At 45.6% G+C, this 16,274-nt stretch overlaps 3 protein-coding genes across 6 annotated transcripts; 2 read left to right on the top strand and 1 right to left on the bottom strand.

Moving 5' to 3' along the window:
* The first annotated feature begins 6,425 nt into the window (after positions 1 to 6,425).
* LOC107275271 (eukaryotic translation initiation factor 5B) lies at positions 6,426 to 7,940 on the top strand. Its single transcript, XM_015763616.3, has one exon. The coding sequence runs from the start codon at positions 6,426 to 6,428 to the stop codon at positions 7,938 to 7,940; it is 1,515 nt and encodes a 504-aa protein (XP_015619102.1).
* Positions 6,763 to 11,608, top strand: LOC9270871 (eukaryotic translation initiation factor 5B). Its single transcript, XM_015763882.3, has 10 exons — positions 6,763 to 8,242; positions 8,339 to 8,439; positions 8,549 to 8,639; positions 8,768 to 8,878; positions 8,970 to 9,035; positions 9,846 to 9,905; positions 9,984 to 10,559; positions 10,924 to 11,049; positions 11,132 to 11,251; positions 11,339 to 11,608. Exons 1-10 carry the CDS (start codon positions 7,997 to 7,999, stop codon positions 11,402 to 11,404), a joined length of 1,563 nt encoding a protein of 520 aa, XP_015619368.1. The 5' UTR covers positions 6,763 to 7,996; the 3' UTR covers positions 11,405 to 11,608.
* Positions 11,016 to 13,852, bottom strand: LOC136351104 (ureide permease 1-like). Of its 4 annotated transcripts, none has more exons than XM_015763891.3 (7): positions 13,465 to 13,852; positions 12,958 to 13,096; positions 12,720 to 12,864; positions 12,584 to 12,624; positions 12,382 to 12,488; positions 11,909 to 12,283; positions 11,016 to 11,798 (listed from the first exon to the last, which is right to left on the bottom strand). In XM_015763891.3, the coding sequence occupies exons 1-7, from the start codon at positions 13,699 to 13,701 to the stop codon at positions 11,640 to 11,642; spliced, it is 1,203 nt and encodes a 400-aa protein (XP_015619377.1). In that variant the 5' UTR covers positions 13,702 to 13,852; the 3' UTR covers positions 11,016 to 11,639. The 4 variants fall into 4 exon arrangements, with proteins under 4 accessions (XP_015619377.1, XP_015619375.1, XP_066162421.1 ...); XM_015763889.3 differs by having other exon boundaries at positions 12,581 to 12,624; XM_066306324.1 differs by having other exon boundaries at positions 12,581 to 12,624; positions 12,958 to 13,112; positions 13,465 to 13,763.
* Positions 13,853 to 16,274: the final 2,422 nt, after the last annotated feature.

The raw sequence follows: 16,274 nt of genomic DNA on the forward strand, positions 1-16,274 counted from the left end.
GTCGTCAAAACGGTGGTGTCTGGCCGGACGGAAGGAGCGAGACGAAGATGAAACCAGTAACCTGCCTGGCCATGCGTCGCCGTCGCCATTATTATTCAAGTCTTGGAGCTTTGCTAAAGATACAACAATTTTGAGCTATGTCCAGATACATAGCTAAAAGGTTAGTAATATATTTTTGAAACGAAAGTAGGTACTCTATCTATCTAAAAAAAATGTACTAGATATGACATATACTAGTACAACGAATCTTGATAGAAATCTGTCTAAATTCGTTATAATAGAATATGTCAATACAGTTCTATATTTGTTTTTTGGGACAGAGGGAGTATGTATATATATTTAGAGGAGCTTAAGAAGCAACAAGTGAGAAGTCAGTTAGTGAGAATATATAAAAAAGGTTTCTTAAGTTCTGGTTTCTAATTTATTTTCTAAATTCTATATATAACTATAAATTTTCAAAATTCAGATGACAACCTAAACTGTTTGGAAGAACTTCTGACAAATTATGTAAGAAATTGTAGAAATGAGAAGCACTCCAAACACGATGATAGTGACCAGGCGATATGTATATGTATGTGTATGTGTATATATATATATATATATATATATATATATATATATATATATATATATATATATATATATATATATATATATATATATATATGATTTGCTTGGAATTGTTTAAGCAATTCTCGTAATCGTCGGCCCCTTGCCAATTGATTCTGACTTGTTTTATCGAGAGCAGAGGCGAATTATGTAAAGGCTTGTAACTCTGCGAATTGAGCTAATTCCAATTTTGATTTGCCAGCTACTTGTTTCATGGCTTTAATTTGAGCCGCGGATCCTACTCTGAAAACGGAAATACCCACATTAATAGCAAGCCCGAATTCCGGCATTGAATAGATCTGCCCACGGGTCGTCAACTTCTTTTCTCGGAGAAGAAACAATGACGGTATCTGAGGAATAAGCATCGGCTAACTCTGTGCCAGCAGCCGCGGTAAGACAGAGGATGCAAGCGTTATCCGGAATGATTGGGCGTAAAGCGTCTGTAGGTGGCTTTTCAAGTCCGCCGTCAAATCCTAGGGCTCAACCCTGGACAGGCGGTGGAAACTACCAAGCTGGAGTACGGTAGGGGCAGAGGGAATTTCCGGTGGAGCGGTGAAATGCATTGAGATCAGAAAGAACACCAACGGCGAAAGCACTCTGCTGGGCCGATACTGACATTGAGAGACGAAAGCTAGGGGAGCAAATGGGATGATGATGATGTCCGATCGATCTCGACGTACCCCGCCGTCCAAAAAGACTAAACAAGGAGGAGATTAGTACATTGAATCTGGACAACGTTTTATCCAGATTCGTTGTATTTGGAGGAGTCACCTCTTTTTCTTCTAAGAGTTTTTTTTTGTTTTTATGGAGGGAATACGTACGTGTCTATGTGGCTGGACTAGTGGACTGTACTACGTGTGACGTGTCCACTCTAATCCAATGCCACACGTGTATATACGCATGTACATATAACGCATCCATGCCTGAATATACTGGAGTACTATATTACTATGTAAAATATACCAAGCTAGCTGATGTTACTGAACTGTCAGTATACATATGCCACGCATGCATGCCTCTCGCCTGAAAATTTATATATTAGTTTTTCTGCTGGGTCATACTAGTACTGATGAAGATAAAAGTAAAGATTAAGTTAACACGTCAAACGAGAAATCCATCAGCAGATTAACAATTTGATATACTCCCTCCGTCCTAAAATATAAGAACCTATAACCGGATGAGATATTTTCTAGTACAATGAATCTGAACAGGAATCACTACTACGGAAATCATCTTTCGTGGCGGCTATTTTAGCTTTTCGTTGGCGGAAATTGCAGCCGCCACAAAGTAAATGCCAGTAAAGATCAATATCTTTGCTAGCGGTTATTGACCGCAATAACCGCTAGCGGTAATTCATTTTTGCTGGCAGCCGCCAGCAAAAATCTATTTTCGTTGGCGGTTGCCTTAAGACGGCCGCCAGCGAAAATAAATTATCGCTGGTGGGTTTCACTGTGCTAGCCACCAGTGTTAATACTGGCCAAGTTTAAAAAAAACGACAGACGACCGCTCCGTCCGTCTCCGTCAACGCTCCACCATTCAAAAATTTCACAGAAATTTACCCAAGCATTTATTCAAAATTCCACAGAAATTTATATCAACAATTTATAGTAAAAAATTTCCATTCACCTTAGCATTCAAGCATCACAAAATTGACACATTAACAAAAATTTGAAGTCCCCTCGCGACCGCCGCTGCATCTCCTCCTTGGCTACATCGGCGAGCGGGTCGCCTCACCGGAGTTGCTCGTGCTGCTGCCTGATGGCCTCGCACTGTAACGCCCCGATTTTCATTCGGGATTAAAAATCATTTAATAATGTATTTCCCAGAAATTAAATAAAAATTTAATCAATTTAATCAAGTGAAATTATAGAGGAAATTAAAATTTTCCTTTAAAAATCATTAGCCGGAAATATTTTTTAATATTCTCTGTTCCCTAATTTACTCTCCAGATTTTTTTCGTGAATTTTTGGAGCTCAAGAAGTAATTTTAACATCACAAAGTGCATTTAATCAATTAAATAAAAAGAAAACAAATATAACTTTCCCTTCCTCCCTTTCGGGCTCGGCCCAAATTCCTCCCCTCCTCCTTCCCAGGCTGGCCTTCCCTCCCTCGGCCCGCTCGGCTCTCTCTCTCCCTCAAGTCTACAATGCCTCCCTAGCCCGTTTCCCCCTCCCTCTCTCCCCGACAGGTGGGACCCGTGGGCCCCACCTGTCATCCCGAACCTTCGGTCTCCCAGGTCGGCAACCGCCATACCGCCATTGCCGCCCACGTCGCCGCCGATTCCGGCTCCTCCCGCTCGCGACCTCGCGCCCAAACCGCATAAAATCGGTTCCCCTCCACCTTCTCTACACTCTCCTCACGTTTCACCCGAAAATCTCGCCGGGATCGAGCTCCACTTCGCCCACGATGTCACTCACGTCGCCCGCCGCGCCAACGCTTCCATAGGCTTCGCCACGCCGAGCTGCACACCTCCTTTTCTCCATTCCACCATCGAAACACTGCCTTTGTCGCGCAATGCAAGCCGCCGTCGCCTCCTCCACTACATCCAACTGCTTCCCGCCGGGGAGCGAGATCTCGCTCGGCCATGCTGCTGCCGCCAAAAGCATCGCCGCGCTCCACCGCCCCTCTGCCACCGTTTCCCCGCCGCCGTGAGCCGCCTAACTCGTCTCCCCGTGCATCCCGGTGAGTTTCGTCGCCATTGTCCACTCCGGCCGGCGTTTCTCGTCGCGCAGCAACTCCCTTCCCTACCCTAACCTTTCCTCCTTGTTCCCCAGGTCCTTCCGGCAGCCGTCCACCGATTCCCGCTCGCGGAACACCGCCGGACCGCCGTTGCTGTGCCACCCCGAGGAGCCCGCCGCCGGTCGCCTCCTTCCGCCGTGCCACCCGGTGAGCCCCCATCTCCCCTCCCTTTTTCCCTTGCACCGGCCGCCTCCCGTGCCCGCCATTGCGCTGGTGTCGTCGCCGGTGGCCGCGTCCGGCCGTGAACCGCCGCCGCCCCTTTGCCATCCTGTGCCGCCGCCCGTGGACCGCCGTGGTCCGGGTCCACGGTGTCGCCCCGGCCGCGGTGGACCGTGTCCACTGCGCCAACCCCTTGTGTCGCTGACTTGTGGGGCCCGCCTGTCGGCGCCGGTCTCCCTTGCTGATGTCGGCGCTTAACTTATCCTTTGAGAAAATTATCATTAATCGCGTCATAAATTGAAATTCATTTAAAATGGCTCAAAACTTCTAAAATTCATATCTAATTCATGCGAACTCCAATTTGGGCCATTCAACTTGCAAAATTCATCTAAAATTGAGTTCTACATGTTTGTTCTTTTCATGTACTATTTTCTTGGTTTTTATTAGAGTTTTTCCTCGTTATGCGTGCCAGCGTATAGAATCCGTCGTTTCGGAAGTCCGCGGTCGCGAGGAAAAGAGTTTGGAAGATCGTTTGAAGAAGCAAGGCAAGTCATACGTTTGCAAATTAAATATGCATGTTTTGCTAATTACATGGGATCAGGGTTTACCTATCTGCTTGCTTGTGCCATATTTACTTGATATCTTTTCTTTGTCAACCTTGGATAATAAATCGACTAGCTTGTGTTACTATGTTGACCTAGCTAGAACTATTTGCTTAGCCATGCTTAATTACCACTAGCTCAGTTGATGGGATAATTACAGTTTTAGACCTATTAGTATCATGACGAGCTGCGTGCTCGAGACACCCGACCATGTTGCACTGATCGTAATTATCCAACTAAAATGCGACTGAATGGTGGGCTGTGGGTGCATGGTTTTGCTAGTCGCACCCATGGCAATTAAGGACCGGTTCGCGGGATGCACTGGAAGACATACAACGCTTGCCACAAGCGGGAATGGGTAACTGCCTGACTTGAAGTATAGCTTTCCTCTGGCTGATGTTCCCAGGCAAGGGTGAGCATGATGGAGTTGGGTCGGCTGGGGTGTCCGGTTGTCCAGCTGTCGGATTCACCGCGGCGCACGAGGGGACTGCCCACCTCCGGGGTAGGGGGTGGGGGTGAAACCTTAGCGTGGTGTGGATGGTTAGGGGAGAGTTATATGAAGGGTTTTGTCATAATCACTCGACGTGGTGACGTGTTCATCATGAGCACATGATGACACGGTGACATGCCGGTGGATTGTGTCTTGTGGGTACAGTTGTGTACCTCTGGTTAGAGCAAAACTATTCGAATAGCCGTGCTCGCAGTTATGGGCGATCGACCAGATTCACCGTGATTAGTCCCATCCTGAATAATTGGTTAATGAACTGGTGTAGTTCAGGTGGTTTGGTTGGACCTGTTCAACGTGGTGTAGCGTTGTACAATGGAGATCTAATATTACCTTAATTAATCAACTATTTTATTGTTTTGCTCAATAAAATACTTTACAACTGCCTTTATGCAATTAGCCACAAGCCATCCTTTTATCCCCTTGCACGTCTGCATCATTGGTGTGGCTTGCTGAGTACGGTGGTTGTACTCAACCTTGCTATGATTTTCTCTTTTCAGAAGTGTAGTGCTTCTGAGCTGAAGACGGAGTTAGAGGACCAAGGCTCAGACACCAGTTGAGTTTTGCCTGTGGAGTGGAGCTGAAGCTCCGCTAGGGTTGCCTTTTTCCGCTGCTGCTGCTTTCGTTTCGGTGTGAGGACTAAGTGCCTCCTCTGTAAGTATCTTACGCTTTTATTTTCGTTTGGAAATGTATATTACTTGTCGTTTTGTGTACCATGGCTGGTCTTGGATAGGGATTTAATACACAAAATAGTATGGAAATTTGGGCTAAATTTCTGGGTGTGACACGCACCGCCGCATCTTCTCGTTCTTCCTCGCCCGCAGCGCCTTCGTCACCTCTGTGCATCCACCACCACCACCACACGCGGATTTCAGATTGCTGCGTCAACAAAAATGGTGAATTGAAGCGCAAGAATGGATGGGTGCTGACCTTGGGAGGTGATGAGGCGGTAGACCAGGCCAAGGACTAGCTCCACTGGCGTCGTTGGGCTTGTCCCCCGTGGCAGCAGCAGATCCGGCCTCCCCTCGGCGCGACAGCGGCGGATCCGGCCTCCGCGCGGCCTGGCGGCAGTGGATCCGGCCTCCCTGCCCACGCCCGAGCGCCGCCGCCCTCCTTGTTACCCGCGCCCGAGCACGCCGCGGTCGTCGCCACCAGAGCTGCCACCGCCGTCGCCGGTGGGGAGGCCGGGAGGGAGGAGGAGAGAAGAGGAGTGGATAAGAAGATGAGAGGATGTGTGGTGTTTTATTGTGAAGAAGAGGAAGAGGAAGAGGTAGGTGGGTGTTTTAATGTGACATGATATTTGTGGTTGGGTTTACTCTAGCGGTTTTATTTATTGGTCGCTAGGAAAAATTCGACCGCCAGCGAAAATTATCTTTTTTTTTGCTGGCGGCGCACTTAATTGACCGCCAGCAAAAATAGACATATTTTCGCTGGCGGCCGCATTAGACGGGCGGCCAGTGAAAATTTATTTTCGCTCGCGATTGGTGCCCCTCACCCCCTTGTTACGAGTTTGCTGACGGTTTTCATATTTTTCCGCCAGCGAAAATGATAGGCTAACACCATGAAAAATCGTTTTTCTAGTGGTAAATATCCCATCTGGTCTTAGGTTCTTATATTTTAGGACGGAGGGAGTATTTGATATTTTAAAGCAATGTATCGTTTAATAATTTAAAAAGTGTGCTAACAAAAACCATTGTAAAATCTACATGTTAATCATCGGAAAAGAACAGTGTAATTGACCCAAATTAAGAGCAGCAGGTCAGGGAATTAAAGAGTAGTGGAGTACATTCCTGTTCGTGGCGCCATATATTATGGTCTTTGTTTGGGCAGAACGGTTGTATGTGGGCCGGGCCTTTACAAAAGCTGATTTCCCTTCCTCGAGGAAACCTTACCGGGCCGAACCTTGGGCCCACACGACAGATCGTGACAGCCGAGCAACACGGCCCAGAGCCCGTGTCCCCACCGAGTCACCGACCCGCACCTCCCTGGGCCCCACCTGTCATCCACCATTCCCCATACCCGTCCGTGTCACGGAGACCGCCACCGACCCCACCACCTCGTTACCCCCCGCCGTGCTCGTCCCAGTCTCTGCCACGTGGGCCCCACACGCACCACACTATTTATTCCTACACGCGAATCCGTACGCGTACACTTCGACTCGACGCGTATTCCCCTCGCCGCCGTCGCCGACTCGCCGTCGATTCGCCGCCACCGTTGCCGCCGCTTCGCGCCTAGGGTTTCGTCGCCGGCCGCCGCTGTATGAGCAGTCGCCCCATCGTCGCCAACCTGGACCGTCACCACCACCACCACCGCCCCGATGTCGTCGTCGAGGAAGACCGCGGGCCCCCGCGGCGGCGGCGGCCGCCGCAGGGACGAAGAAGGTGGGTAGTGGGCCGAGCCGGGTGACGCTGGAGAGGCTCCGGGAGGGGATCGAGCGGCGGGCGGAGGAGGAGGAGAGGCGGGCGGAGGAGGAGAGGAGGGCGGAGGCGGAGAGGGCCGCCGCGGAGGAGCGGGCGAGGCGGGAGGAGGAGGAGGGGAGGGCGCGGGCGGAGGAGGAGAGGAGGCGGAGGGAGGAGGAGAGGCGGCGGAGGAGGAAAGAGGAGAAGGTGAGGGAGGAGGCGCGGCGGAGGGAGGAGCAGCGGCGGCGGCTCGGCATCACCGTCGTCGCTGATTCTCCCGGCGGAGGCGGTGATGGCGATCGTCGTCGGCCTGTGTACGACTCCAGGAAGACTAAATTGCAGGCCAAGCCTCATGGGGATGCCCAGTCTGAAGCTGATACGGCAGAATTGCTGAGCTCGAAGCCGCAATTGGAGGACGAGCAGATCAATGCATTATCTATCGAGGTTGCTGCTGCCGCAGACGCAGTAGAATTGGGAGTGGGAAGGAAAACTGGATCATCAGAAGAGGATGGCACTGTTAGTGATGGTGGTGATGATTCTTGTGAGGACAAGAGCTTGGATGGTTTTGATGTCCAATCTGATGGGAATTCTCCCTGTGTTGCAGAGGGGGAAACAGAGGACAAACTTGCGACTTCTGCTTCCCAGGTTGTTAATCCAGTCGATATCGATGTGGCTGGTGAGGTTGAGGAAGATGGGATCCTTGATTCTCAAGATGCGTGTGCAATCGAGGGTGACAGGGTGCTCCGTGAGACGATATGTTGCATCCTTGGCCATGTGGATGCTGGTAAGACAAAGCTCCTTGATTGCATCAGGCACACCAATGTGCAGAAAGGGGATGCTGGAGGCATCACGCAGCAGATTGGCGCTACCTACGTACCTGTTGAATACGTCAAGGAGAGGGCCAAACCCCATAAAGGTGTGTCGTAATCAAAGTTCCTGGGTTGCTTGTGATTGACACCCCTGGCCACGAGTCGTTCAGTAACATGCGCTCGAGGGGAATGAGTTTGTGCGACATTGCTGTGGTGGTTGTTGACATTATGCATGGGCTTGAGAAGCAGACTGTTGAGACCCTTGCTCTTCTGAAAGACCGCAATGTGAGGTTCATTGTTGTCTTGAACAAGGTAGACCGGCTTTGTGGGTGGAAACATTGTCCAGATGCACCGATAAAGAAGGCACTCGAGAACCAATCTGGTGATGTCAAAAGGGAATTTGGGTGGAGGTTGACTAAGGTACTGGCAATGCCATTACATTCATTGATCCAATATGTTTCAATGCAAATATTTTCTTTGATTTTATTTGACAATTTGACTCATCTATCTAAACAGGTTGTGACACAACTGAAGGAAAATGGCTTTAACACTGCACTATACTATGACAATCAAAAGTTTCGGAAAGTGTTTGACATAGTCCCAACCAGTGCCATAAGGTATGTCTGCTATATGCTTTGACTTTTCTTGTTTATTAGGTTTCATTTTCAGTTGTTATATGTGATTTGAGGTTTACCTTTTCCTAACATATGCTATTCCATCCTCCAGCGGTGAAGGCATTCCAGACCTTCTACTAATGCTGGTGTTAAGGTCCCAAGCGACAATGATGGAGAAGCTAACCTTTGTCAATACAGTGGAGGTTTGTCCACTATCCATTACTATGTTAATCTCCATTACTCTGTTTAATATCGAGTTACTTACTAGTTTGGATATGCACCATTTATCAAGATGTTGAATGTGAGATTGACTTCATGTTTGTTTGATCAGTGTACTGTCCTAGAAGTCAATGATGACAAAGATTTAGGAACTACTATTGATGTAGTGCTGATTAATGGTGTGCTGCACAAAGGTGATCAAGTGAATGTTTGCACTAAACAGGTATAATAACTTCTTAAATTTGAGATTTCATACCCCTTGAATTTTTCCACAACGGTTTGATCTCATAATCTTAAACATTTTTCATCTTCAGGGGCCTGTCACAACAACTATTAGAGATTTGTTGACCCCTCATCCATTGAAAGAACTGAGAGTTAAGGTGAGTTAATGATTGCACTCTCTTTTGACAGTTATAGTTTCTGTACATAAGTTTTTAAAAGAAAGAAACAACATATGCAAATCTAGCAAATCCCCAGAAGGTAATAAATGTATATGCCCATGAGAGTGAAACAGTTCATCTTGTTAAAACATGCAGTTTATATGATAAGAGAAATACTGAATGTTATCATCACTTAGGCTGCGTTCTTTTCCACATCTCCATAATACAACTTTCTCGTTTTCCGTTAGCACGCTTCCCAAATTACTAAATGGTGTGTTTTGTGTAAAAAAAAATCTATATAGAAGTTTCCTAAAAAAGTTCAAATAAATATATTTTCATGTTTATAATAATCAATACTCTATTAATCATGCGCTAATGAGGTGCCCCCGTTTTGCGTCCTGTTAATATGCTCCTCCAATATGGAGGTTCAAATGGACCCTTAGGCTGTGTTCGGGAGGAGGAGAACCCCTCCTCCCTAGCGTGCAAAACGAAGCTCGTATTATTGCATGATTAATTATTAACTATTTTTTTGAAAAATGGATTAATATGATATTTTAAAACAACTTTCATATAGAAAGTTTTTGCATAAATCACACCGTTTAGCAGTTTGAAAGCTTGCCTGCGGAAAACGAGAGAGGTGGGTTGGGAAAATGGGGGGAAGAACACAGCCTTAATTATTATGTGGGGTTTTGAGCAAAAATGGGCCACCTAAGCATGTACAGTATATATGAATTTAATTTTAATATGTGGCAAGATTATTTGACAGTATTTGTTGGGTGTTTATTTAATTTGTCCACTTCTATTCTGCAGGGCATATATAAGCATCACAAGGAGCTTAAAGCTGCACAGGGGGTAAAGATTGTGGCACGGGTGAGTTTATTTCAGTTGTCATGCCTTAAAAAAAAGATCCAATCTCGAACTAATTGTTGCTTAACTTTATCTTTTCAGGGACTGAAATATGCAATTCCAGGCACTTCTCTCGTTGTAGTGAAGCCAGGGGATGATCTGGGACAATCTGAAGCCAAAAGCCAGAGGAATGAGAATGAAGAGGGAAATGTAATACAAGAAATAAGTAGGCTCAAAACTTGCAAGGAAGGTGTCTATGTGCAAGCTTCTACTTTTGGAATCTTGGAAGCAATCATTGAGCATTTGAACAGCCCTGGTGTGAATGTTCCTGTCAGTGGTTGCAACTTAGGCCCAATTGAGAAGAAAGATGTCATGAAGGCAAGTGCTATGCTGAAGCGGAAAGAAGAGTATGCAGCCATCTTAGCATTTAATGTCAGGGTGATGCCTGAGGCAGATGTCCTTGCATCAGAATCAGGAGTGAAGATTGTTACAGCTGACACAGTGTACAAGCTTGTTGACAGCTTTAATGAACACATTAAAAGATCAAAGGAGTTGAAGAAAATGCAGTGTGCAGCCAATGCAGTGTTCCCATGCACCCTGAAGATTCTGCCAAACCGTGTATACCGTAAGAAGGATCCATTTCTTTGTGATGTTGAAGTCTTGGAAGGTGTCGTCAAGGTACTTCTTTTAGCCTTATTATTTTGAGTGAATTCTGTTAAAATGATAATTATCCTAGATACTGATGCATAGGCATTTCGCCACAGTTTGAGTTAGCACAATTAAACTTTACATGTCAGCAGTTTGGTTCATTGGCTTTTAGTCTTGGCCTACTTATCACGGTCAATGACAGTGCAAAAATATGGTACCTTGTTATTGCATCCAAATTGAGCTTCACAAAAAGTGTGGCATGCTACACCTTAGAAATAAACTTGATGGAAAATCTTGGCATCTATCCAAACCTATAAAAGTTTACAAATCTGGCGCTATTGCAATAGGTCACATATATTACTGCTCATCATTGATTGTGGTAATTGCATTTCAGGTGGGAACACCAATTTGTGTCTATGTTGGAGGCACAGTCCATGGTCTTGGAAGGATCTCCTCAATGCAAACATCAAATGGTAATCAGATTGATTCGGCAAAGCGAGGAGTAGTAGTATCCGTAAAGGTATGAATAACAAAGATCGTTAGGATAATTTCAGTTATCAACAACTAAATAGAAAAAGCCTAACATACATTTTCTCCACCAGATAACCGGGGAGAGCCCCAAGGAGAAGACCTGGTTGTATGGACGCCATTTTGATGAGAGCAATGAGCTGATCAGCCAAATCTCAAGGAGATCCATTGATGTCCTCAAAGAGTACTATCGAGTAAGATACATAACCACAGCCATTTCCATTTATCTTGCAGAGCCCTTAACACGTGCATCTAATTTTTGTGAATTCACCTTGCTGCAGGATGAAATGAATGATGAGAATTGGCAGCTTATCCGCAGGCTAAAGAAACTACTCGATATAGCCTGAAGGATTGGAATACTTCTGTCGTCTTCTCGTGTCGGCAATTTAGATCACGTTCATCATTTTCTGGTCTGTGTTGTGTCCAGAAACTCCAGTCATACTTTGTCATCATTTGTCAAACCGTTTTGTTACTTTGTGAATAATGGATGAATCTATAGATGTTTGTAATGGCGAATATTGTCGTTAATGGTGAATGTTGCATCTGTGATATCTTCCTGGAGTGAAATCCTTCTGTGTTGGACTACCCTGTCTTCCTATGTGCTGCTGAAGCCATGAGAAGTACCACTGCAACGATGAACATCGACAACATGCAACCGAGCAACAGGTAAGTCTTCCTCGATGATCTCCGGTACTCGCCAAAGAGGATGACTCCCCAGAATGTACTGACAAGAGGCAGTGCCTGATCACACCATATCATGAACACCATGAGTTTTAGTTGTATTACAGCTGAAATGCAGGTAAAATGCAGCAAACATTGCAGAGCTGATATGAACCTAAGGAGAGGATCACCTGGACAGCATCAGCAGCTGCATATCCAGCAGCCTGCCCACCCATGAACTGGAACCCATTGCCAAACCCACAGAGCAGCCCTGCCAGGAGCGCCCAGTGCCTGCCGTTCCAGTCTCCGGCATAAGCTCCGATGGTCGACGGCGGTACACCGGCCACCGGGCGGTAGAGGAGCCGGGCGTTGAGGCCGATACCGACGGCGAAACACGAGACGGAGAAGTAGAAGAAGGCGGTGTAGACCGTCAGGTGGGGGACGCTGTCTCTCAGGGTGCGCCACTGGTCGTTGGTGGCCAGGTTGATCGCCGGCGAGAAGAGGGAGAAGCAGACTCCGGCGAGGAGCACCATTCCCAGTCCTAGCCACCTGCTGGAGCCAAACACCTGAAACCCACAAACCGGTATTCAGGTTTCTGAATTTCAGGGCCTATATTACTCCTTTATAAGCTTCACCAATCTTCAGAGGCAGTGGGTGATGTGACCTTGATGGATCGCCTCTTCTCAACCTGAACGATGAACTCTGCGGTGCCGGTATCGAAATCGTCGTCTTCGCCATTCTCCAGTTCTTCTTGATTTGGCAGCAACTTCACTGAAAAAAAAATGGTAGCAAAGTAGCAACTTTGTTAGCTTCTGCATTGCATAATCTCACCCTTTTTCAGGTGGTTAGAAGATAGATAGTACCACCTTGGTCAGCAACATCACTGCTGAGCTCTATGCCTCTACTCCTGCAAACAAACGAATTGTACTTCTTGACATCAAAGGAAGGTCTCTCGAAGAAAATTCAGATTGGTAGTGCTCAAATGCATTTCTGAATCCTGACATGCTTAGCTTCTCCTCCTCATCCTTGGCATTGGAAGAGTGGACAGCAGAGCCGAGGAAGATAGCGACGAGGAAGCATGCTACACCCGGGAAAAGGATTTCTGCCCTATTTATTCGGCCATCGAGGAAGTAGTTCATGGTTGTTCCTTCAATAGATCATGGTCATCCGCATTAGCGAAGTGCAAGATAAATAGCTGCAGATTCACCAAAGATTCAGTTTTTTGCATGTTTGGGTGTACCTAGAACTACAGCCAGACTTGAGCAGATGATGTTTGTCACAGACAGACCGACAAATGCCCACGCATACTGCGAGATCAAATGTCCGATGCTGAGAGCAATGCCACCGGCCATCGCAAATAGGACTGAAGGCCAGTTATCCTGCATTGATCAATGGCTGCAAATCATGGAAGAATTCACTGAAGTTGATTATCCACATAAAAGCTGAACACTCTAACGACAGTGACACGATGCAACCAACATACAGTTGGGACAAGTCTCTCATGCTTGTTTTGCGTCCACAGATACCATCCAAATTCCAAAGTCACACTGTCAACTTGAAGCAATTCTGAATTTCCAGTTATCAAATTCAGCTATTCACTTCCAAATTACTCTCATTAACAGGTACTAACTCACACAGCTTCTTATGAAATCACCACTGCATTCTTGATGGCTAAGATATTCTAGTCCTAGATTGCATGACACAAGAACAACCAACTGAACCAAGAAACCTTAAAAAAAGCACTGACCTGAGTGAGCTGAGTGAAGAAGCTTGGCATGCTAGGCCTGGTCTCTCCAACCTGCCCAAATGTGATGGCAATCACAGCAGCAGCAAGGAGATTTGTGACAGAGTAGTCCAGGTATGTGTGCTGAGGCAGCCGTCCTCTACGCTCCAGGAGAGTCAGGAGAGCAGGCCAGGTGCCCAGGAAGAGGAGGGAGGCCACCATCAAGGCGACGGCGCCGCCCCGGTCCTCGACGACGAACATGTCGACGCCGGGAAGCGGAACGGAGAGCCTGGGGTGTGATCTCCGGGGAGGATTTCAGGCTAGATCTTTCATCTCAAGTCTCAATTGGACGAATTGCTCATGTCCATGTGAACTAGTCTCACTCTAACCCCCATTTCCCTGGCATGTTGTCCTCATCTAGTTCATGTTTTGGCCTGAAAAAGGTAAAGAGATAATCAAGGATGTGGTCATGATGAGCCCGCTACGGCGCTCTCTACTCTTAGTAGAAATCAATATGAACCCTATATCTTATTTGATTAAAGAGTTTAAATTTATTTATACTATCACCTTAGTTAGCGGGAGTAGAATATGAAGGGGTATTATTATAAAAAAAATACAAAGGGGTATAATAGTTATTTATCAGTGACTAAACCTTTTTTTTCTTGTTTTAGTGTTTTCGATGAAATATGAGTGATGCTAGTACAATGAATGATCGATGTAGCCGGGAAAAAAATAAATAATAAAGTTACTCCTAATCATTATATTATTAGTAAATTACTGATTAACAGTTGTATTATACTACAGTAAAAAGCACCAGAGCATCTCATTGCAAATATATAACCTGTGACTGAATAAAGAAAGCACAAAGTTCTTGAGATCTGGTTTACAAGTCAGAGCTGCCCTTATTTTTCTCCACTTCATGAAATGATGCAATATAAAATGAACTAGTTGAGGATATGTGTTCCTTGTTAGTAGGTCTACTTGTTTGCAAGGATGGATAGATTAATTAGCTGGAGTACATAATTAACGATGGGTTCAGTTCTCTCTGCTCTCTTCATTAACTATAGAGAAAATTACATAATGGGCTAATCAAAGAGCAGCAGAATCAGATGAAAGAACCCAAAATCAGATGGGATCACATACGAGAAGGCACTTAAGGTCGAGAGTAGCAGTAAGTTTGGTGTTAATGCGTAATCTAAAGATTTTTATAGAAACAATACAATTTTAATAAAAAATCGTAAAAATATAGGCCAGCCAGATAAAATCGCAAGTTTAGCACCCATGGGGCCATGAAAAAAATAATAAAAAGTGCATGCATACAAGGGCATGTCCAACATCCCATGTTCGACAGGTTCTACTGCACAACCCCTATCGAACAACCATTGTTCGACACAGTGCTAAACTTATGATTTTATCTGGCCGATCCATATTTTTGCGATTTTACATTGAAATCATATTACTCCTAAAAAAATTTCTAATCTAAATGGGTAATAATGCTTGAAATTTTCATCATCAAAGAAATGTGAACGAACCTATATATATTGGCTAGTGAGCACACAAAGTAGATTTTTTTTTTGTGTGTGTGCCTCCTGTCTCAGGGATTTTGAGGTGTCGGAAAAGTGGAGATGCCACGGAGTTGCGGTCGGAGAAGGCGGCGTCGTGCGAGCTTGAAGGTAGGGGAAGCATCTGACATGTGGGGTCAGGTGGGTCCGACATGTCAGCGGGAAAGAACGAGGAGGCGGGATTGCTGGGCTGGGTTGGGCTGGCTCGCGGCTATGTTGGGCCCGCGGAAAGATGCACGCCAGAGTTGGGCTGGATTTGGCCCAGATCGAGGAGGAGGAATTTCAATCGCTTTATGATTTGCTGAAGAAAGGCTGAAATGATATTTACTCATCATCAACTATCCTATATTTCATTCACCAACTTTTTTTACTCATCATCTATATGTATATTTCACTAACTCATTTTAATCATCATCATCAGACAAATCCAACAGCCTAAATAATCTATAGGAGTACTGTAGAAGCAAATGATCCAGATCACCCATCTCTCCTTTGGACACAGATCGACCTACCCTGAGTCCTCGAGCACAGATTGGCCTACCTTGAGCTCTAGACTTGTGTGCGAATATGCAAATTTTTAACGGGGGCACAAATTAAGTTTGAATTAAAAAATAGTGACATGGTAAAAAATTGTAAGTACTCAGTGATTCACTGTAGATACGTCCACGGCGTTAGAACCCGAGGTTCGTAGAAAGAAGCTTGGGATCACAGAATTATCCACGTGGTCGTTGATCGCCGTCTCTCGTTTCATCCTGATGCTTCTCATTCATTCTCATCCTATCCTACAATTGGTTCTATGGCTGTGTTTAGTTCACACTGAAGTTTGAAAGTTTGATTGAAATTAGTACGATGTGATAGAAAAGTTGTGTGTATATGAAAAGTTTGATGTGATGGAAAGTTGGAAGTTTAGAAAAAAAACTTTAGAACTAAACAAGACCTATATTTTTCTTCATAGTACTGCATTCGATCGCCGTCTCTCATTTCATCCTGATGTTAGCTGTTGACACCTGTGTTTGGCTCTTCGACTGACTTGGTTTTTTATGGGTGGAGAGCTGGGGTATGGGTAGGTGCATAAGCAAGGAAGTAAATTTATATTGATGTAGGGGTCACTGGTGGAGAAACCGTTTGTAGTCCCGGTTAGTAACCCCTTTAGTCCCGGTTGTTCAACCGGGACTACGAATCCGGGACTAAAGATAGCATCCCGGGTGAAATAACCGGGACTAAAGGTTACCAATCGGGACTAAAGATCAAATATGCCCGTTACCCTTTTTA

This window comes from Oryza sativa, chromosome 12, assembly GCF_034140825.1.
Source record: "Oryza sativa Japonica Group chromosome 12, ASM3414082v1".
Classification (NCBI taxonomy): domain Eukaryota; kingdom Viridiplantae; phylum Streptophyta; class Magnoliopsida; order Poales; family Poaceae; genus Oryza; species Oryza sativa.

Bases quoted from the DNA above. Each gene is read 5' to 3' on its own strand.
- LOC136351104 (XM_026022218.2), bottom strand. From the start codon at position 13,701: ATGTTCGTCGTCGAGGACCGGGGCGGCGCCGTCGCCTTGATGGTGGCC. The intron at 12,489-12,636 runs GTTTGTTTGCAG...TTTTTTTTTCAG, and splicing joins GATGTCAAGAAGTACAATTC to TGAAGTTGCTGCCAAATCAA. The intron at 12,284-12,381 runs GTCACATCACCC...TGTGGGTTTCAG, and splicing joins AGAAGAGGCGATCCATCAAG to GTGTTTGGCTCCAGCAGGTG.
- LOC9270871 (XM_015763882.3), top strand. From the start codon at position 7,997: ATGCGCTCGAGGGGAATGAGTTTGTGCGACATTGCTGTGGTGGTTGTT. The intron at 8,640-8,767 runs GTTTGTCCACTA...TTGTTTGATCAG, and splicing joins CCTTTGTCAATACAGTGGAG to TGTACTGTCCTAGAAGTCAA. The intron at 8,879-8,969 runs GTATAATAACTT...TTTCATCTTCAG, and splicing joins TGAATGTTTGCACTAAACAG to GGGCCTGTCACAACAACTAT.
- LOC107275271 (XM_015763616.3), top strand. From the start codon at position 6,426: ATGGTCTTTGTTTGGGCAGAACGGTTGTATGTGGGCCGGGCCTTTACA.